The following is a 24,213-nucleotide window of genomic DNA, read 5'->3' as shown; positions in this document are numbered from 1 at the left end:
GACTCCATCTGTTGGATTCAAGAACACAACAGTCTGCAAATTATTCATCTATAGTCGGTAAACAGAATCGTTGGCCACTGTGGTCTTCTCCTGTTGAGATGTCGCTGGGACCACTGTATGCGATGCTGATGGTGCTGTCGTGTCCAGTTTGAGGATGTCTGCTGCTCTCAAACACAGTTCGCACTGTTTCTGATGAGATGGGGCCATGAAGTCCATGGACCATAGATGCATTTCAACATGAGGGCTTGAAAGCGATCTCGCAGATGGGTTACTCGGATGTAACAATCTTCTGCCGATTTTGTTATTCTTTGTCTTGACAGTTTGTAAAGACTACAAGTTGACCCATACAAAAATACACTGAAACAGACATGTGAAATTTTTGACTTCTTTAATGATGATATCATGTATGTTGAATTGGGGGATAAAACTTTTAAACAGGAACATTTTCCCCCATAGGCACTAACTGTGTCCCATTACTTGAATATGAATCATAATTTCTAATTAATTTAATTAAATCAAAACAAAATGAATCTAGCTACATGTATATTGATCTTATATCATTTAAAATTGGCAGTTAAAATAACATATTACCTTACATTTATTTACACACCAGCATTGAAAATGCAAGAAACTGCTGAAGGTAACAAATCCGTTTAAAAACTTGATCTACATAAATGTATACATAAAGATTCAAACTGACACTAGCCTCCAAACTGAGTCCTATAGACTTAGAGCCCAGGCCACTGAACTTAAATGAAAAAGGTACCAATATCTGATTATGTGGGCCTTCAGGTAGTGGCATAAGATACACAAAGTGATTTTTGCTGTTGACCAAACCTTCATATATATGGGGACCCACAATATGACCTCCAAAATGGGTCATACTTAAACAATCAAAACCAATTCCAAATATTTCACATTAGAAACCTGAACATGGGCTTACGTTTTTATGTATAACTGCCATACCTAGACCGAGATGTCCCTAGAATAGTGCCTTTTAAAGTTTTAATTAACAAGTGCTTACAAGTGCCCCTTTGTATCATTTTTTTTTGTAGGCTATATCTGCCCTACCTTGACAGATCTGTCCCTAGCACAGTGCCCTTTAAAAAAGTTATCAAAGTCAAATTACAATGAAATATATGATAGTCATACTTATATATGATGCAAAGTTGATTCTGTGGCTTTTTTCCGGGTGCCCCTCTCCGTGCTCCTGCCCCCGGTCAATGCTAAAATTCACATTTTAGTGATTGAGTTCTAACAGTAACGGATTTGAACTCTTCTAAATAATCATTTTTGGGTTATAAAACTCCAAAAGAGGAAGTTATCGCGGTCTGAAATTGGGTAATTTTGTTATCAAGATGCCAAGGGGGAAAACTCTTGGATTATAATACTATGCTAAATAACGCTTAAAATAGTTTTTAAATTATTGTTTAAAAATGGCTAATTTTGCGATTCAGATGCCAAGAAAAGGTGTTTAAAAGCAATGCAGTATTAAAAATTACCCCGGGGAAGCATGCCCCTGGATCCCCCTACACATCTTGTGTCATGCTTAACAACTACCCTGATCATTAGCCCACCTTACTTTAAAAAAATGTTCCATCAGGCATCAAAGCTCATATAATAATCTTTATTAATGCAGCTAGTGATACAGAAAACCACAGCTAGTCATTTAGTGTACACTTTCGTTCGTACACTGTGATATATACACAGACGCATTCATATTAACTGCAAATACATGTATTAAAACTTTCGTTCTTGATTTTTGATCCAGAGTACGGATTAGGCAGAGATTTATACCTAAGAGATAAACGGTTGAACGGGGACTTTAAAAAAGTTTATGATCCCCTGGTTTAACGAGCCACTGTATGTATATGCCCCTGTCTTTTTCCTGTCCATCGTAGCTTTTTTAACCCACAAATGACACAATATTGGATACTTACAGTTTCTTGCTTAAAGATTAAATTTGGCAAATCCAGCGAGTTTCAGTTATCCTAGTGATGTAGTAGCTCAAAATGAATTCAGGGCTCAGAATAGTAAGTGTAATATGACCTGCTGTTACTTTTCAAAATAGCAGTCCAAAAGAACTATGTCCTGCTAAGAAAAATATATAGCTTGCTGGAAATAAGACAGCATGGGAAGGAGGAAGGGTTTCTGATAGTGAGAGAAAAAGTAGGACCTGTGAGATGTATTTTGTAGAATTATTTAGAATTAAAATACCAGAATCACAAACTGATTGTACAATTATGTCTCAAAATTTTGTGGTTTTAGCAGATGAACTTCTATTTTACATGCTAGGTCTTTAAAATGGACTGCTTTTTATATTTTTACAGGCTGCTGTTTTGAGCCTCGAGTTTTATGCTAAACACAAAAAGTAGATAACGGTATCTCATGAACTTGGGTACCGTAAGTGATTTTAAGACTTATCTACAGCTGGCACCAGTATTTGACAAATGATTCCTTAAAGTGTAAGAACTATGTGTATTCACAAAACAGAACTACGGTTGGTGTAGATATTTGGCAAAACAACTGTTGTTGGTACAGGTATTTGGCAAATGACAGCTAAAACCTTAAAACCTCACAAGACAGTACTCAGTGTACTGTAATTGGTACCAGTATTTGGCGGCTAAGGCAAATGAACCCCATAAACCGTAAGAAGTGTTCACAAAACAACTACAATATGTACCACTGGCCTCTGAACATTCTAATTGCGAGAGCATTGTTTGATTTGGATAACCTGTTTTTCATTTGTGCATAATTAAACTAATAAATAGGCCTGGTACCAATAGTTGACAAATGACCACTTAAACTTTAAGGTGTATTTAAACGACATAATTGTATTATATTTGACCGGGAACATTTTGTTTAGTTACTGAGTATCGTGTCACAATTCGCAACACAAGTTTCAGAGATTGCTACACAATTTTAAAACATTAAACAGTAGGGTTGCGATACGATACGTATCACGATATTCACCTCAAGATACGATAGAAAATTATTAATGTATTAATAATAGATCACAAACAATGTAAATAAATCCAGACTTATATTTGTGAGGATTGCAAAGAAAAGAACCACAAATGGTTCACAAATGTGTTTAATTATTTGTTTTAAAAAACATGGGCCTGATTTAGTTGCTATTGAACCTAATCTTGAACCTCTTTATAAAGTTCTGGAATTACTTTGGTACTAATGTCTGTTCCGCTTTGGATTTGATATTTAGGCTCGAGCACATGCATGAATAAACTCAACAAACCCAGCATTTTAAACATCAGAATATGGTCGCAAATCCTGTGCTATAAACTTGCATATGCTTTTTGTTATCGTTTTACTGCGATCACAATTCATTAGCAGTTTTGGAACAAATACTTTTTCAAAACATTTGACGTACTCTAGTCTGTTTTACGTTTCGTAGGATTAGGGGAGTCAAACAATCATGCAATGATGGATGATGGCAAGTAATGTGTGATATATTTGTCGTGTTGCCATTGTAATTGATTATAGACTTGCATGTCTGACACACTGTTTTATTTTTACACACTTTTCTAATACCTTTCTTATAATAAATGGAAACTTGAAAAAACGCCACATGGCAGACTTGTACTTCGCAGGCGGATTTTCAAATTCGTCTGCAAAGAACAGCATGCTTTGCAAAGACGATGCACACGTCAAACAATATTGATGAAGTGCTTGGTTCGAGCAAGCGATTGGCAACGAATCTGGATATCAGCCAATCAAAATTAATTTAACTTAACGCTATATACAGCTGTGCGTGGCCTGGTTTCCAATAATGGTAACTGAAATGGAAACTAGGGCAAGATATGCGGTTTGTGTATGGTGTATAATATTTTGAAAAAAAATCTGTTTGATACAGATATATTTGAAATGCTGTGTATTGTTGTAGATGATAAAGGTCCTTAATTATTTTTTCTATTAATTATGCAGGTCAGTGACGATGTTACGTTTTAGTACAAGCCGACTGGATGTGCAGCATTCCATTCTGCAATATTTGCTGGACCTGGCCAGACGAACCTGGCAACCTGCTGTGAGATGTGCTACATTCTGCATTCTGATGGACCTCTTCACGGCAGACTTTTCTCATGAAAGCAGAATGTACTGTCTGCAGACGGGCCTTCTGGCCATCCTGCAAGAAGTATTGGTCTTGGCATCAAAGCCGAACCAGAACGACTCGATGTCAGTGCTGCAGTTGCAGTGTGCTGTTAAGATTGTGTGGCAGATTTCTAAGCTTAAGTATTCCGCAGTGAAAGAATTCATACCTCCTTCTTTTTTTAGAATTCTGTTAGATCTTCTTCATCGTGATGGACCTCTTTACGCTTTTTCTCCAGCGACTTCAGAAAAATTGAAAGATATGTGCCAAAATAGGTATCTTGTCGGACAGTGTTGTCAGGTGAAGATGACAGCTAATGTGACTGCTCAATTGACAAAGCACCACTTCTTTGAGCAGTGTTGTGAAATTCCAAAGAAGTTGTATGAATGTCGGTTGTTTGACACTGGTGGTGAAACTGATGTGAATGTTTCAGAACATTTGATTGAGTTGCATCTAGCTTGGCCAGTCGACTGCAACGAGCCCAGTGATTCCGATGCTGAGTTGTGGAATGACATTCTTGTAACGGACACTGTTGTGGGAAATATTTTCTGGGCTCAAGTTGGAGAAGCAGCCATTACAAAAAGTAAAACCATCAGTGCCATTCTTTGTTCAAACAAATCGACTCTCTGTAAATCTAGCTGTAACAGGGGTGATCTCGTTGCTGTGGTAACCAGTCAGAAAGAACACAACAGTTGTTACAGAGCAAGGGTGATCGACAGTGATCTTGGTCAAGTGAAGGTGTTTGCAATTGACTTTGGTTTTACAGATCTAGTTGATGAGAAAGATGTATTTGCTCTTCCTGTCATAGTTGGACTACTAGAGTTTCCTATACAGGCTTCACTTTGCTGTCTCTCCGGTAACTTAAATATATGATTAAAAACATGTTATGGATACTAAAAAAATTATAGCATAATATTCACGGCTAGCTCTGCCACTCCCCAAATTCGCCAATTGTGAATTTTAGGAACAATTGGTGAATTTTATTTTAATTTTGGCAAAAATAATTAATACAATAATTATTGATAATTGCTGAAAAATAACTGAGTTTTGTATTTTTGGACATTATTTGGCGAAATGTTTTGCACACCCAGAGCTAGCCCTGATATTATTAAGATGTTCATAAATTCTTCATTAAATAATAAAAGGAGAGATGTAAATGTTTACTTTTGGGATGACTGGTCTCGGATATGAATTAAATTTAAATATTCTATTGGAGACATATTCTTGGTTAACTAAGTGTGAACAAGTAGAACTCAAACTATAATATTAGTTTTAAAAATTGTAATTGGCAAGTGAATTGGGTGAGTGTCAAAAGTTATGAGGGCCCATAATTTGGAAGCTCTCTTAACACTACGGTATCATAAAACCTCCAGAATCTGTGACATAGGTGACTTCATATGTTCTGTGATGATTTTATAATATTGTAGAGCTAAGATATCTTCAAAAATATGTGTCCTGGTGTTAAAGCCTTTGAGATTTCGTTAACATCATATAGCAGACACAGACTTGAATTAAATTTTTTGTTGCAAATTGTTTTAAAACCAAAGTTACTTGATTTCTGTGTTCATTAAGTTATGCATGAAGTATTCATTAAGTTATGAATTATATTTCAATCCAAGCTATATTTGTTGTCCAGGTGTTCGGCCACCCCCTGTGGACTTGGTTGCAACAAATACTATTTTTGCTGCCCTCTGCAACTTTATCAGATTGAACTTTAAAGCTGGTGAGTTGAGTTTTTTCCAGGTGACTATTCCAGTCATTTTCAGTTTTGTACTGATATGGCATTTTTTTCAAATTGCAATAACATTATTTTTTTATTTTTTTTACACTGTAAAAAATCCCATAATGGAAAACGTTTAAACATTTATTGCTTGCGTCACAATTTGCATCCTACAGTTTAGCTGCATCCTGCAGGGGATTGCAGTTCTCTAAGTTCTAAGCTGTTTAACATATTTTCATATTCATATAATAAATGTATTTCAGGAGACATATAGCAAAATACCCACAGGTATGTTTGTACATGAATGTGGTAATTTTATTCACTGGGAAATAACATTTTTGGAAGCTTCAAATTAAGTTTGTTAGAAATAAACTGTCAGAGATAGTTATTGATCAGTAAATAATGTGTAGAACTTTAATTTATGGATTTTCAAGACCCAATCGATTGTGAAGCTTACATACATAGAGATTATTATACGAGCTTGTGTGTTGTACTGATTTCACGAAACGAGTGTCAGGATTATTGTATTACCCGAGTGAGAGTGTCATTCAATGTCATTCAATGTCATTCAATGTGCATGTGAAATTATTATGACACTCGTGGGTCATACTGGTTATATTTCCATGAATATGAACTATGTGGATAATAAAATGTATTATGATACATTTGTGACATAAGTGCACCACAACTGGTATATCAAAGGCCATGGTATGTACTATCCTGTGTGTGGGATGGTGCATATGAAATATCCCTTTTTACTTAGGGCTTGTTCTGGCCAAATTATCTCAAAAATGAAAACCTATAGCTATTTTCCAACACAATATCACTTATTATACAATGTTTTCCCGCTATATTAAAATAACATTTGCCAATTGTTCTCAAAATGTGCCTTGCTGCTAATGGAAAATGTAGCCAGTTTCCTTTCTTAGACTACAAGTCAATATTACTAAACGTTCGACATCTAATAGCCGATGATTAATAAATCAATGTGCTCTAGTGGTGTTGTTAAACAAAAAAACTTTAACTTTATCTTTTAACTAACACAGAATATATTTACAGTTTTGCATTCCTTCACTCTGTCTGTATACACCATTTCAATGTATGAACCTAATGAAGACTTTTTAACAAAACACAAAATATGTACCCAATATATATCCCCGGTCACTTAAGAAGACCATACTTGTATTTTATGTTATTAGAAGCCAAAATGTTAGTTTTTTTATCTGATAAAAGCAATTTGAATGTTATAATAATTATTATAATTTCAGCCAGTACTTTGACCAGTTTAGGAGCTCCTGATAACCTGTTGCAATTGTTACAATGTCCAGAACCGTCCATTGTCCTTAGAGTTACGAGGATTCTCAGTAATCTGTCTCGCAACCCAACCTTGCTGAGGCAGTCACTGTTCTTCAACACACTCAGGACAATTCTAAGTAAGCTATTAAACATCAATTGTGTCCAGGGTTCTTACCTTTCTGGAGCTAAATCACGAAACAGCATCACTATGCTTATGGTTAGCAGTCTAAAGATTTAAAGATAATTGCTATCTATTTCTTTCAGAATATGATGTCAGAATAGCAGATGTGTCATGTTAAGGACAAAAGAAAGTGATTTAAGAATATTTTGAGCTGTATTATTTTTACTTTTTGTAATTATGAGAAAAATAAACTTTGGGGCCCTATGACCCTGACATTACCATAACACATTTCTGCGGCAATAATAAAAAAAAAATCTTTAAGTTCAAAATATACCATACACACATAATTTTTTACCGTGATCCATCTTTCATAATTACATCATTTTCTGCTTACAATCAAAAACGAATACGTGTAAAACGGAAAGTACAGCAGGGATGAGATATAGCCCAGTGGTAAAGCGCTCTATTTGGGATCGATTCCTTTCGGTGGGCCCATTGGGCTATTTCTCGTTCTAGCCAGTGCACCATGATTGGTATATCAAAGGCTGTGGTATGTGCTATCCTGTCTATGGAATGGTGCATACAAAAGATCCCTTGATACTAATGGAAAAATGTAGCAAGTTTTCTCTCTGAGACTATGTCAAAATTACCAAATGTTTGACATCTAATAGCTGATGATTAATAAATCAATGTACTCTAGTGGTGTCGTTAAACAAAACAAACTTTAAAAAAAAATACAGCGGGGTTTGCGATGACAGGTAAATCACGTGTCCTGACTCGTAATTTGCCTCCGCTGACTCAGACTTTTTAAACCAAGGGTCAAGACACTTTTTAGCGTTAAAAATGGTTGATATTTCATAAATGAATGTAATTTTACTCACATTCAAAATATGCATTCACCATCAAAACTGAAACTTTATTTCAGAAATATTTATTGTAACTTCATATGTACCATTACTATTTGACTATTTAGTATTGACACTGAGAGCATGTTGCTAGATAAAAATCTAAACTTTATCAATCCAATTTAGGCCTAATAACACTTTCCACTTGTATACGGCCCCAACCTAAGGCCACGGGCATCAGGTCCTGGTTGGAGTTTCTAAATGTTTGATTAGTACCAGTCGATGGCACACTCGTGCATGCCACACTTTATTGTCTGTGTTCATATAAATGAATATCAATCAAACACGGAGCCCCACTCGCTAAACCCCCCCCAGCCATTTACATCTCAAAACTTATATTGGTCCATCTAGAATGATAATCTTTCTATTTATACCGGTCTTCCATGGAATAATTTTTATGTCACATTCACCGAAAATCTTAAGCAACTTCATATTAAAAACCCCCAGGTTTCATTAAATGTGAGCTTAAGCACCACCCACCGGTCTTTTATGAATACTAATTACGGTCAACTGCATGGCTTGTTAGTAACTATCAATAGACCAAACAGAAACACACTTTCTTGTGTGCAGCACTAGCAAATGCATTTATAAAAATATACTATGTCAAAATGACCATGTGTTTGACATCCAATAGCCGATATCTAGATACCCAATGCAATATCATAATGCCTTATTTTTCTGATTTACAGTACTCGGTAGTTTAAAAAATATTTATTAAATATATTAGTTTGATGTTACGTGACCATTGCAATATACGAAAGGTCATAATATGTACTGTTCTATTAATGGGAAAGTGCATAATATAAAATATTACTTGTTGCATTTTTGATATTATGTGCCTATGTAAGAGCATCAGGTTTCTTATGTTGACCAAGTGTTGAAATAATGCCAATACCAAATAGCCGCAATTTAAAAATGTGCCGAGGTGTCATCAAACATATGTTCCTTTTCTTTCTGTTGAAGTATGACCATATTAGATATTTGTCATTATCATTTTATTTCAGATGTTTGCAGAAAAGTTCTCAAAGAAGATGGTTTGACGAACACTGAAAATTCTTTACTGACTGAAGCCTGCATTGCATGTTTGACAAATTTGTTGAAAAGCCTTAAGTACAGAGATGCATTTCAGGCCAATCAAGGTTTTTGTTATTATAAAATGTGTATCGCATAGAAAATAAAGAATGTTTATTCAGTTGAAATAATTTAATAATGTTTGAACTTAATAATACTGCCTATGATTTTGTCTGATCATCAGCAGAAAATTTCCGGCAACACTGTTTTGACATCATTTAAGGGGAGCTATCACTCTGCTCCCCATCGCTTCCTTGAGACTAAGCGGTAAAGCGTTCGCTTGATGTGCGGTCGGTCTGGGATCGATCCTCATCGGTGGACCCATTGGGTTATTTCTCGTTCCAGTTAGTGCTCCACAACTGTCTGGTGCCATATAACCATAAATAAAATGTGTTGAGTGCATTGTTAAATAAAACATTTTCTTCCTTCCCTTGAGACTAGTTAAGGAGAGTAATTGTTTAGTTCCCCTTAGCATGTGTATTTTAAGAAAATAGTACAAACAAAGGATTAAATATCAATATTCAATATGGTAATGTCTTAAATGGCTCCTCATAATCTATGTTTAGAGAGAAATTAATCACCACCCTCAATTATTTTTCACTGTGAGGTCTGCACATTATATATTTGTGATGTTCCAATAATCGATTATAATAATTAAAAAAATGGATCTTATTTGTCACTATCAGTGCGATGATCGATTACATAAATCCATAATCTATTGTGTTGAAAATTTTAAACCGTAATTGATCCGCCAATTTAGGTGATGGAATTGAAAGAAATGTTTTATTTAATGATGCACTCAACACATTTGATTTACAGTTATATGGCGTCAGACATATGGTTATGGACCACACAGATATTGAGAGAGGAAACCCGCTGTCGCCGCTTCATGGGCTACTTTTTTCATTTAGCAGCGAGGGATCTTTTATATGCACCATCCCACAGACAGTGTAGTACATACCATGGCCTTTGATATACCAGTTGTGATGCACTGGCTGGAACGAGAAATAGCCCAATGAGCCCACACACTGGAATCGATCCCACACCGACCGCACATCGATCAAGTGCCTTACCACTGGGCTATGTCCCGCCCCGTGTTGAATTGATGCAAATATGTTATTGGTGTATATAACGAAAAAAGACGATAAAATTAGTGATTTGAAGGGTTTAATCTGGTGAACATGCCAACAGGTACTTATAATTCAAATCCTTCTTAGGTTCATATAATTCTAAACCGATTTTGAAATCGAAACTTGATTGGTTGGTGCCGCCAACCAATTATAACCGATAATCAATAATAAACTTGAACCTAATTCCCAACACTGCAATATATATAACATCTAATTATAATTTTTTGGTATGATATAGTTGATAGATGAACATAATGGCTTGTTACAGTTAAAATGCAAAAAAAGCTATGTACATGTAGGTCAGATTCAGTTTTCAACAAAAGAGAAAATGGTCTAAGTTGTTTTGTTTTTTCTCATTTTACCAGGTTTGAATGTTGTGATGAAGATCCTCATGAGAACACACCGGTACACAAGGATCTATAAGATGTGTATCCGGCTGTTGCGAAACTTCCTGTCATCGGCGGGAGAACAGCTTGTGTCCGATCCGATGGCAAATGCATCACTGTCAAGTAGCATCAACACAGACACTGAGTAATATCTATAGATGACTAACACTAACAACACATGGTCAAATTGTTAATTATTGTTCTTTAATGCCGTTACGATATAATTGACATTTTGTGTGGTCAACTTATGCTCAAAACTCACTCATATCACAGATCAGGACCCATATTCACAAAACATCGTAAGCCTAGTTTTGCACGTCAACGTAAATCTACGACTGAAGAACTATTCACGAAACAACGAAAACGTAAGTTACGTGTAAAGTTGGACGTAAATTTAAGAGTGCCTCCAGTTACAACTAACGCTGCACGTAAGTCGTGTTCATATAATAAATCAAGCACGATCGCCGTTATTTACTATTATTTACGAAAACTGGCAGCAGTTCCAATAATTGAAGCAGTTTGCGATGGTGAACGCGCACGGATTTAAAAAAATTTTGTTGGTGATCGAACGGATGTTTTTGACTCGGGCAAATTCTCCTGAGTTATCTTTTCCTTTTTAAGAAATATCCTCAAGTTCGTACCAAAACGCGGATCCTCACCAATACCAAAATGTCATGGTTCTCCGTTCGCAATGTTATTGTTAGCAGACGACAAACGAAATTGAGTTTTGCGCATTTGTTATTTATCCAGTAGCCATCGTTTCTAATGGGTTTTTTTTTTATTTCTCCGGTGATAGTGTTAAATAGTAGATTTACGTCCAACTAAGTTACATTTACATTTACGACCGTCTGAGAATACGGTGCTTCTTGCACATAAACGTAAATCTACGGCAGACGTAAGTGCTAGTCGTAAACGTAAATTTACACCTTTTTGTGAATATGGGTCCTTGTTTCCATTTCAAATATTTTTACACATGAGGTCTCACTAAAAATGATGTGTAACATTTTTCACGAGTTATCTTTTCCTAATTACCCAATGTCTTAAAATTCGTAACCAATACTAAAATGCAGACCAGACTGCAACAAATCCCATGTAGCTTTGTCTTCTTAGCTAGGAATGAATGCAAAATGTACTAAACAACTAAAGAAATGCAAATATTAATTTAGTTTGTTTTAAATTTATTTAAAATAATTCAGTTTGAATAATACCATTAGTTTCTGTGAGTTTTTAAAATTTTATTTCCACTTATTTTCGTGCTTATATATCCAATTAAGATTCAAGCACGCTGTCTTGGGCACACATCTCAGCTGTCTGGGCTCTGTCTTGGGTTCTATGAATATTAAATTTATCAATGTCTTATGCACATTTGAGGCCCATTTTGACAGTGTATCTTTCTAATTGATTTCACCGTATTAAAAACATATATTAAAATATTCACATTCCTCCTGTTCAGTATATAAAGTGTGACTGGGTGTAGTGTGAACAAGGGGCACTTAAAGGTGTTACAAAGTATAGTAACATATATTATATACAGAAAGTCTTCCCCAAAAATACCCAGCTCATACAATCTCACAGTAAAAGAAAAATGAATTCATTGTATTCACCCCAAACACCCTACTGCTGGATCTGTTCCTGTATGCCCATTGGCAATATGTTGTATCTTTTAAGTTCTAATATTTAAAACTCCAGACCATTACTATGTGGCTCCAGACTCCAGATCATTAGTATAAAGACCTTGTAGTGAAAAAAAAAGAGCTTACTTTTCCAATATTAATGTTAAAAGTTTCATGTTTAGATCAATTTCTCACAAGCTATAAAGTCTAGGTTGATTAAACTTGCTTTAATTATAGATGCACCTATGGATATTCATCACAGTGCATCATATTTTTTTATGGTATATAAGATATTCAGTTCCACAGAATTCTTATTTTTTTAAATTCACATTTTAAGGGGAGCTAAAAATAACTCTCCTTGAACTAGTCTCGGGGGAGTGATGAGGAGCTGGAGTGAATGACAAGGTTTGGTATAATAGTTTGGGTTTTTTTCAGAGATGAAACAACAGTACAGCCCTATGAAATGGCCTGCAGCGAACCATCAAGTAATAAGGCTCCAGTGTTGGTGAGTTGCTTGTTTAACTTGTAGCAATCATAAACACATACAAACTAGACACCCACTTTACCAAGTAAAAAATCCCATTTTAAGGGTTATCTGGTTTAAAGAGGTTAAGTTCTGTACTGATTTTTAAAAAAGGCCTATCAGAAATGTCCTGTTTTGTGGAATTCCCCTTTACAGGGGGTCCGGTTCAGGGAGTTTCACTGTATTATTTCACTGCTTTAAAGTCACTCAGCATAGTTCCCTTTTCTCATTCATATAAAATGCATCTTGAGCTACTTCAAACACCAAGGTGAATAGAAATATATTGGAGTGGAAAAAATTAATACATTCTGATTTAACCTTCTGACTACTGCAGGCGAGATATCTCGCCCAACAAGCCGACACACTGTACTGCATACAGTACATTCACTTGTTCATATTTCATTCATATTTCATTCACACATTCATATTTTGACTGTTTTACCATCAACTGAAATCACAAAATATTGAGATATGAATCACAGTTATTGGGAATAATGAACATACAATAATAAACATCTGGCCACAAATGCATGCATGTAAATGCGACTTTATTAATTTTGTTGCCTAATTTTAATCAACATTAATCAATCTAAAATATCATAAAAATTAGAAAATACCACAAAAATAAAACTTGCCAATTCACATATAAACACTATTTTCTGTATTTATAAAAATTTAAAGTGAAAATATGTCAGTAAAAGTTGTAAATATATATCCCCTCAACACAGGTTTTGTCAAAATTAAAACTGTAACAGTAGTCAGAAGGTTAAGCAAGAAGTTGTACATAATAACTTATTTATTAGTAAAAAACTGTAATAGCTAAAACTATTTTTCATTGCATAACTCAAACTTAATCACGATCAGTAGTGACTGTCCTACTGTATTCATTTTAACCAATATTATTCTATCTGATAAAGACAGTGTTCTAGTTTAGTATTACTGTTTATCTGAATTATGTCTAACATTTTTTATTTTTGTTTGTATTGAACAGCGTCTTTGGATATTGGATATTTTGGTTTCATATGTCGTAGATAAGTATAAATTCATGTTAATGATTGCAGCACAACAGCTTTAGCGATGAAGAAGAAGATGATGATGATGATGATGATGTTTCTAGGATATTGCATCATGGGAAAGATAATGCAACTAGTGCCAGCAGTGGAGCTTCTGATACTGCTGGTGAGCTGTTTATTGGAGGTGTCACTAGATTTACTATTTTTATATACACATTAACCAATATATTAATGAGTTATGTTGTTCCAGATTTACTATTTTTATTTGTATATTAACCAATATATTAATTAGTTATGTTCTAGATTTACTCTTTTATATGTACATTAACCAATGTATTAATGAGTTCTAGATTTACTATTTTTATATACACATTAACCAATATATTAATGAGTTATGTTGTTCTAGATTTACTATTTTTATATGTACATTAACCAATATATTAAAATGAGTTATGTTCTAGATTTACTATTTTTATGTGTACATTAACCAATATATTAATGAGTTATGTTCTAGATTTACTATTTTTATATACACATTAACCAATATATTAATCAGTTATGTTGTTCTAGATTTACTATTTTTATATGTACATTATCCAATATATTAATGAGTTACGTTGTTCTAGATTTATAATTTTTATATGTACATTAACCATTATATACTCTGTCAAAAAAGAAATGCATACATGTAGGTGATAGGGAAAGAATAAAAGTGTGTGATTTTACAAAATATAGTTTTTTTGTACAATGTTGCTAAATGACCATGTTTGTTAATGTTCCTGGAATGGGACAGCATGCCCAAATGCACCCTAAAACAAATTTAACGCACGTTGTGGCATGAGTTATGTTCTTCGTTTAAATTAAACTTGATGGTGTCTGAAAGTGTATAAATGCTGGTATTGTAAACACTTTATGAACACTTAAGTATCTGTAATGGATCTGTAATAATCAAAATTTATTGTTTTCCTCCAGCTAATGCTATACATTAACTGGAGTATTCTCAGTTTGTGGTAATTTTAAAAGGTTTTTATCAAATAAACGTTTTTTTACATTATGTCTTAAATTTACTTGCTTAGAATATGCAGTGCATTTCTGAACATCATATGTTTTTTATTATCTCAATATTGACTTTTGTGTGAAAAATGTTTGTATGTACATATTATTTCTTCCAACGGCCAAATGAAATTTGAAATAATTTGGCCAAAGGTCATTCCAAATGTATTTGTCTGTATAAAAATGCATCATATTTAAAACATATTAATTAATGTATAATAGTGTTTTAAAAACAGGAAAAAGCAGGATGTGTGTTTATTTTGTTGATGGGAACTAACAAGTTTTGTTACTGTTAGGGCTGAAAACTAACAGAAGTTTTGTTACTGTTAGGGCTGAAAACTAACCGAAGTTTTGTTACTGTTAGGGCTGAAAACTAACCGAAGTTTTGTTAATGTTAGGGCTGAAAACTAACCGAAGTTTTGTTACTGTTAGGGCTGAAAACTAACAGAAGTTTTGTTACTGTTAGGGCTGAAAACTCATGAAAGTCCCTTCAGGCAACACACCACCATTTGTCATGTGGTTACTTGTTGTTGCAGCTTAATATACATTGTAGTCTGCTTTAGGAAATAGTTCCTCCTAAAAAAAAAAATACTACGAGATTCTGATATGCTTTTTGAAATCTTTCTTTGATGATTACACGTTGGTTGACCTCTGCAGTATTTAAACAACCCATTGGTTTGAAATTACTTGTTATATGTAGTACTAATTGATAACAACTGTACAAGTGGTATATAGTGTCGCTTGTATAACAGCAATGTGAGGTGGTGGTCAGGCATAGGGGCGATTAACTGAAAAATTTCATGGTCGACCTAAGCTGATTTTTTACATGGTACTTGTCAGTTGAGAACACTCCCTAAAATTAGTAGTCACACGACTACTAATAATGTTGTATTTGTCACAGAATATATTCTGACATAGAAACTGTATTGAACTCTATGGAGTAATTAATGGTGGTGTGTAACCTTTAGTGAATAATGAAAATGATAAATATAGCAACACATATAGTCTGTTTTGCAGACTGCCGTGTCCAGTACAACTTCCATCATACCAGTTAATTCAGCCATCTTCCATAGTGTGCCAGCCACCTACTATGAATATGGTAATATTATTATTAATTTCTTTTATTGGTTCAGTATTTTTATATCATATATTACTGCCTTGTTGTACACTCACTCCCCCCAAGATTAAGTTGGCCAGTATATCTAAAGGTAACATTATTGCTAATTGTTTGTACCTTTGACATTTTATATTAAACATTTTAAAATTGTTTTCCTTTACCATTTAACATGTTCCTTTTGACTGGTTAATATTTATATAACTACACTTTTCAATCATGCACATCTTCTTGGGGTTGATGCTTGAAAACAAAGAAAGAAAGAAAGAAAGGAAATTTTTATTTAACGAAGCACTCAACACATATTATTTATGGATATATGGCGTCGGACATATGGTTAAGAACCACACAGATATTGAGATCCTGTCATGGACGGAGGAGCCGGCCAAGGGTGTCTTTTGTGCCCACGACAGGCGTGCGCTACAACAGCTTGTTCTGAATGTGCACGTAAAACCCTATGACATGACATGACATGATATTGAGAGAGAAAACCCGCTGTAGCCACTTGATGGGCTATTCTTTTCGATTAGCAGCAAGGGATCTTTTATATGCATCATCCTACACACAGGATAGTACATACCACGACCTTTGTTACACCACTTGTGGAGCACTGGCTGGAACGAGAAATAGCCCAATGGGCCCACCGACGGAAATAGATCCTAGATCGATCACACATCAGGCAAGCGCTGTACCACTGAGCTGTATCCCGCCCCCTTTGCTTGAACTCATAATAAATTATATTATGATAAACTGCAATATAATTTATAAAATGACAAAGACCTTAAATTATCTTTATAACATTGAATTTCAAATTTGTGTTGATGTTGACCATTTTTAATGTTATTAGTCTTCTACTTTTCCTAATTATTGTTTTTAACAATTATATATTATTATTTCAGGAACAGAAGTGTCATTTTCTGATGATGCAACTCATGAACTTCGACCAAACAGTTGTCTCTCAGAAGTGTCTTCTCACATTGTCATTGAAATTGTGTGTTCAATGCTCAACAGTGGTAAGACGGACCGTCACCTTCTTAGTTTAGTTTGTGCTTCATCTTCAAAGCATCCACTATTTAATTTTGACTTGGCTTTAGAACCATAATGTGCGTGCAATATAGGCAAGACGTCACTAATGGATTTGCTGTATTTATCTGTATTAGAAAAAAGTTCAGTCTGTCATTGGCTTTTGGTCTGGCTGTCTGCATGTCTGTCCTTCCATTCATGTCATTGTCAATCTGTGATTGGCAGAGAAGCATGTTAGATGCTTTGAATGTTAAGGAACTTTCATCTGAAGTTATGTTTAAACATTATAACAAATATTAATTAACAAAATCTTGGGAATATGTTATATACCCAAAACAGTAGTAATAACCAAATTACTATATGTATATACAAATTAATATGATAAATTTCTAAATTTTGATTACTGTAATTTCACGTGTATAGTCTGCTGCACCGTATAAGCCGCATTAGGTAATGAATGGTTATTGAGTAAACAAGATGATCAGATAGCTCGCTCCGACACATAGCCCGCATTAGCTTCAGCGGTTAACGCCTGATGATGAAAACACCAGCCATTGTCGGCCAATGATCTTAATTACCGACATGCGCGTGTAGCTTGCATTGTTATTTTGCTCCGAATGCTAGTTTACATTGGCAAATTATTGAACACAATTAGTGAGTTGTTTTCACATTTGAAATACTATGACTGAATTAGTATCATTTCTGATCGATTATGTTAGATATGGATACAGCCATTTCAGAAAGTCCGATGAGTGGAAAGAAACGAAAACGAAAAAGTTATACAGCAGATTTTAAACTTAAAGTTGTTAATTATGCTGAAGACCATGGAAATAGAGAGGTTGGGCGTCAGTATAAACAGTTCAATTAAATTTTGACATCCCATGTTTTTGTTTTTTTTATTTTGTCTCACACCAGATAAGCTGCTTTTGACAATAAATGGTTATTGAGTAAAAAAACAGAAAGATTGTATAACCTGCAGCGGCAGATAAGCCGCAGGGGGCAATTTTCAATGTTTTAAAACGTATACTAATAGGTAGGGATGGGTATTAAGAGAATTTTCCCATGGTTCACATTATTTTTCATTATACAGTGGACTCTGTCTAAAGCGGACTCACTTCATACCGTCGAAATAGTCCGGTTTACATAGAGGATCGGTTTAGACAGAGTTCATCCAGAGTTATGGTTCTTGAATGATCGACATCTCGCGATCAACAACGACATTTGAACCCATGGATGGTTGGGAAACACAGTCATACAAGTCAGACTTGCAATTGATTATTTCACAGGCATAAAAAATATACCTAAAGGGATATACCTAAGATGTTATCCACTGACAGAGACTTTTTAATGATTGTAATTACATATCAAATATATATTTTTGCATAAAATATTAGTGGCTGCATATTAAATGTGTTTCTGGTCGTTCTAATATTTGTACTAGGTTAAATTTCATTTTATTTCCTAAAACATTATTTATTCGTACGTACGAAATTATTTGAATACAAAATCCAGATCTAACGGCCTACCGCAATAAGAGTAAACTTCACACGAGTGTGATTACATTTTGTATTTGATCTAGCAACGGTGTCCTGATTACTTGGCAATTGACGATCATTGTTCAACTAATTAAGCAGCCCATCGTTCAGTCAAATCCCAATCCGGTGTAGACAGAGGTAATTAATGCATGAACGGTTCTTTCGTTCTTGATTTTTGATCCGGAGTTCGGAGTAGACAGAGTACGGATTAGGCAGAGATTTATACCTAAGAGATAAACGGTAGCTGGACGGGGATTTAGAAATGGACTGGTTTACGCAGAGATCCGGAGTACACAGAATCCGGTTTAGACAGAGTCCACTGTATATTATTTACAGCCTTGTAACAAAGTAAAGAAAATACATGGTACACATTGAAGCATATTATTTAAAACAATAAATACATAGATTACTTCGACATACTAAAGCTTATTTAATAATGTCAGGCCCTTTGTTTTTTAACTTAGTTAATAAAACTAATCAAATCTAAGATATCTGGATTTCCAACTGACAACGAGCTTCAGATACAGAAATTACCAAGTGTATCAGTATGAGAAGAGTGTATCATAAATAGAGGATAATAAATGAGTTACCAGTTATTATCAAATTTATGTCCAGTGAAATAATATGACAAGCTTTAGTGAGTGACAAGTGAAAATTATTTCACGAGGGACATAAATTTGATAATAACTGGTACCGAGTTTGTTATTCTATTTATTACCCCAACTATTTGGGGGTTTTTAAAGCCTTTATTTTTGATTTAGCCCACATGTATATAGAAACGACTCGAACTACTTTACTGTTGGGTATTGCTTTAACTTTGTATTTTATTCACAGTTCACAGATAATTTTCAAAACCCAAAGTTCTCTATATTTTGTAAAAAAACAAAACAACTAATAAATTGCATTAAACTACCATTTTATTGCAAGTTTAAGACTGTCACGGGGATCCTATTATACCCGTAACTGAATGAAACACGATTATCAAAATATCTCTCCTAACTGTATATCTATTAGATCTCTCTGTAACAGGCAGTTATACCCACTTTGGCTCGTCTAGGTATGATCAGAGATAAGATCTTAAATAAAGTATATATTCTTATAGCACGTTTAGTTCACTAGAAAACACAACAAAAACACAATACACTTTGGAATCTGTATTAACCTACGCTGACAAATGTACTGCCGCAGTAGTTAAGTAATAACAACAAATAATAACAACCCAGAACTGATCACTTAATTAGTTAATCTCTAGGTGTCTAGTTTACACAATATGCTAATCACTTCACCGTGACACAACACCCACACGTGATAATTGAGAAACGCTTCTAGGAGAACTTAATTAATAAAGGAATTACAACTCTATTCCTAACTGGTTAATTTTTAATTAACCCTTAACTACTCGTTCAGTAACGTTGTAACACAGAATTAATACTGGTACCTATAACAATAAAGACAATAACCTACAGTTTACCTAGGTCCTCTAGGATGACTGGCTAAGCTTTATATTACCAAATACTTGTATAATGTTAGAACAATAAGTCTACGATTTACTTCGTCAGATGACCGAAGACACTGTCTAAAGAATATTGGTATAATACAGTATTAAATATTAAAAGTCACATCAGTCACATCAAGGTTATACAACAGAGCAGAAATAATATATTTACCAAAGTCCAAACGGACTAATGTTCCCTGGAAGCCTTCCTATGTCTCTCCTCGATATCTCTAAAACCCTAGCTATTTATTATAAAATCGAATATCGCCTGGGGGTACATCGCGGCACCGAATCTTATCATGTGGATTTCCACCACGACCACGCCGGCATATTTTTCTCTTTGAAGACCAGACTTACTGACGCCGATCGTCGCCAATCACGGTCATCGAAACCGCACTCGCAGAGGTATTACGTAACTACTGGCCACATGGCCTCCACACCTGCACTAAGTGCATATTGGAATGTACGGTCGCGCGAAGGTATTACGTAAAAAAGTGTCCACCTGGGCTTAAGTGCTTATTGGACTGCACACGGCCCTCTAACACAATTAATATCGCCACAGGCGAAAACAAAATTACGAGCATGTTCCGTCACAAAGACTGAAACCAGAAAGACTTAAACGCAGATGCTTGAAACTATGTGTGTGCTTTGCCAGATCGTGATGACGTCATATTTAGTACCGACAAAGTGATTGGTTTGTTGGCGTCAAATCGTCCAATAGCAGTGTACGTTAAAGCAATGCATGATAATTTCTGAGTGAGAAATTATGATTTTTATTTTCTCCGTTATGAGTGCCTGTTGGGGTAATAATAAGTATTATTTGCCCTTTGAATCATACTACAGTGAAACTTCTCTAAACCGGACATCCTCGGGACCAAGAAAAAAGTCTGATTTTAAGAAATATCTGGTTTAAAGAGGTTCTCTTCTTTACATATATTTAAAAGGGGATAGCAAAAAACGTCCTATTAACAGAGGGTCCGGTTTTAGTAGGTTTCACTGTATATCATTGTACCAATAATACTGCACCTCCCGGCTAATAAGTTGATTAGGTGTTGTTTAATTTCGTCACCACTAATATTTTTATGGTGTACAATGTTGAAGCTACATTAGTTTGTTTTATATTCTTTCTTATATTAGGTCGAAAGTGTAAAATATACTTTGGCATCGGAAAGGACCATAAGGTATTTGGTATACATCTGACTCGAAGCGACAGAGATGAATTCAGACTTGGGGTGGATAGGATGATGAGCAAGTTATTTCCCCCTGTTTTGCACTTCCAGTTTGATCTCAAGTACATCCCAGTCCTTGAAGCCATTCGGGAGTCCGGTGCACAGCAACTTGTGCCACGGGACAACAGATTTGTGGCAGGTATGTTCCAACGATTAATTTGTTTTTCTCTCTAAATATGAAGCAGATGTAGAAATAACAAGCTGGTACATTACGTTACATTTACAGAAACAAATCCAAATCCAACTTCAGTTCACTGGAATTCTCTGTATCACAATGCAGTTAAGATATTATATTTCAGACTACACAGGCTAAACTAAATAGTTTTAATAATATTGCATTCTTAATCCAAAAAGTTTCAATGATATATAGTTACACTAAAAGATAAAAATAACATTGGCAAATGGATTGCAGTGTAATTGGGCCATTAGTTACATAAAAACGGGTAATCATAAAGAAATCTGGGGCGGGACGTAACCCAGTGGTAAAGCGTTTGGTCTAGGATCGATCCCTGTCGGTGGGCCCATTGGGCTATTTCTCGTTCCAGCCAGTGCACCACGACTGGTATATCAAAGGCCGTGGTATGTGCTATCCTGTCTGTGGGATGGTGCATATAAAAGATCCCTTGCTGCTAATTGGAAAGAGTAGACCATGAAGTGGTGACAGCGGGTTTCCTCTCTCAATATCTGTGTGTGGTCCTTAACCATATATGTCCGATGCCATATAACCGTAAATACAATGTGTTGAGTGTATCGTTAAATAAAACATTTCCTTCCTTCCATAAATAAATCTATATTTGACCATTTAATTATTGAATTATTTTGACCGTAGCAGTTTGTTTTTGTTCACAGAGATTCATCTAAATTCTAGTACTTCAACACTGTATACCGTGGGCTCATCAGAAATGTGCTTCTACCGGTTTGGGCCCCAGACATCACGGCTGTCTTATCAGGTATACAAGTCTTGTACGCAGTTTATCATCACATTGTTTTTTCATTACCAGTTTGACACACAATAGCCGATGTATTTTTCGTGCTGGGGTGTCGGTAAACATTCATTCATTCATTCATTCATTCATTGTACGCAGTTTTAACAATTTATCTCCTTCAATTACTGTTCCTCATTGTGGTGCAAGGGTGGCAACATTCTCATGGTTTTCCTTTAGAATGGCAAATATGGCACACATTCGTCTGGAGACATTTTAAAGTTAGTCTTGTAAACGTCTGTGATAATGTTTTCAGTTCTAGATGTTTTTTATTCTTTATTGATAGGTTGATGCATTATTAGTTTATGATTACCACATCTCCATGCTTTGACCTAAATGTTTGTGTTTGTCTTTTTGATGTTATATTGATCATTATGCATCACTGTGTCCTTCATGATTGTGATGTTCATAGCTGTTTCCATTGTGTTTTACTAATAATCTTATCATTTGTTTTGTTAATGTTGATCCTTATTTACCTTTGTTTGACACCCAATAGCCGATGTGCTTTTATAGCTGGGGTGTTCATTTATGTCATTCTTAACAATTTGGCATAAATCTGTAGCCAGATTCAAGATTTAATTATCTAAACAAAATATAACAAAGATTAAAAATATTTATTTGACATTTCTGATCAATAATTGAGTGTTTATTGATGGATCTAAGGCCGAGATGTTCTGGCCTGGTGCTTATAATACTTTTAGAGTCTAGACTCGAGACTCTAATAGAGTTTGAAATGTGAACGTCATGGCAATGCTATACAAATTGTATTTGTATGACGTCATTAGAGATTGTGTCTGGAATCGTAAAAGTTTTATACGCATGGGCCTTGGATGAACTCTGATTAGAACTTCTTGGTGCTTTCCTGTCTGTTGAAAAGTGCATTTTAAAGATCCCCTGCTACTAATGGCAAAAGGTTTCCTCTCTTTGACAGAATTACCAAATGTTTGACATCCAATAGCTAGTGATTAATAAATCAGGGTGTCCTAGTGATGTCATTGAACAAAACAAACTTTAACTCTTTAGAACCTCTGGGTTTTTCTATACACATGAGTGTAATTTGTACACCTCAGCTGACTGACACATTGACCCTGGGAGGTAGCAAAGCTGTTTTCGGATCTAATTCACAAAGTTCTCTTAGGCAACATAGCATATTCCATGCAAGTCTTTTTGTATTGCACTGCAAGATTACAAAGTTTCAAAGAGTTTAGTGAATTAGGGCCCTGATTGGCAGAACTAATGCCAGTTATAAACTGATCCAAAGGTATCAAAGTGAACTGTTAAAGTAAAATAAACAGATATATTTGCCAGGTTCCACTTTAGTTCCCATTTGGCAAATACCAGCTTAAGCTTTGCTTGTCTATGAGAAAAAGGACATGATGTTCAATTAGAAACACACAACATAGTTTTGGTAGCCAGTTGTAGCAGAAACATTCTTTCTTGTGTAGTTAAAATTAATAACTATTCCCATAATGTAAAAACTGTTTCAAAACTACTTGTAAACAGATTTACATTTGTAGTTTGTCAAACAATCAATTCACCTATGGACCAAATTGATTTTTTTTTTTTTTAGAGACTGTTTATTTGTTTGGCTAAGGAAAATGTTCTTAAAATTTTTAAAAAATCAACCTCTATTGTTTGTTTTTTTACAGGAAGTTCGACAGCTTGTTGCCTGTGCTATAGAAGAAATTTATAGAGAAAAGATAATGAAGTTGAGAGAAGAGTTGTCTTCCCTTTCCTAGATGTTTTCTTCAGAGCATTTAGCGTAGAGGAAAGAAGTGTTTTATTTAACGACGCACTCAACACATTTTATTTACGGTTATATGGCGTCAGACATATGGTTAAGGACCACACAGATTTTGAGAGGAAACCTGCTGTCGCCACTACATGGGCTACTCTTC

At 34.9% G+C, this 24,213-nt stretch overlaps 1 protein-coding gene across 1 annotated transcript; it reads left to right on the top strand.

The window, feature by feature from the left end:
* The first annotated feature begins 3,952 nt into the window (after positions 1–3,952).
* On the top strand, positions 3,953–24,196 carry LOC121383655. Its single transcript, XM_041513749.1, is given in 13 exon segments — positions 3,953–4,961; positions 5,742–5,828; positions 7,094–7,258; positions 9,152–9,286; positions 10,714–10,879; positions 12,783–12,852; positions 13,932–14,049; positions 15,954–15,964; positions 15,966–16,035; positions 16,950–17,063; positions 21,241–21,471; positions 22,182–22,282; positions 23,965–24,196. Coding segments are annotated over 13 exon segments (2,367 nt in total). The 3' UTR covers positions 24,055–24,196.
* Positions 24,197–24,213: the final 17 nt, after the last annotated feature.

Source organism: Gigantopelta aegis, chromosome 10, assembly GCF_016097555.1.
Source record: "Gigantopelta aegis isolate Gae_Host chromosome 10, Gae_host_genome, whole genome shotgun sequence".
Lineage (NCBI taxonomy): Eukaryota > Metazoa > Mollusca > Gastropoda > Neomphalida > Peltospiridae > Gigantopelta > Gigantopelta aegis.
Note: the sequence above shows the minus strand (reverse complement) of the source record. Positions and strands in the feature narration are given on the sequence as shown.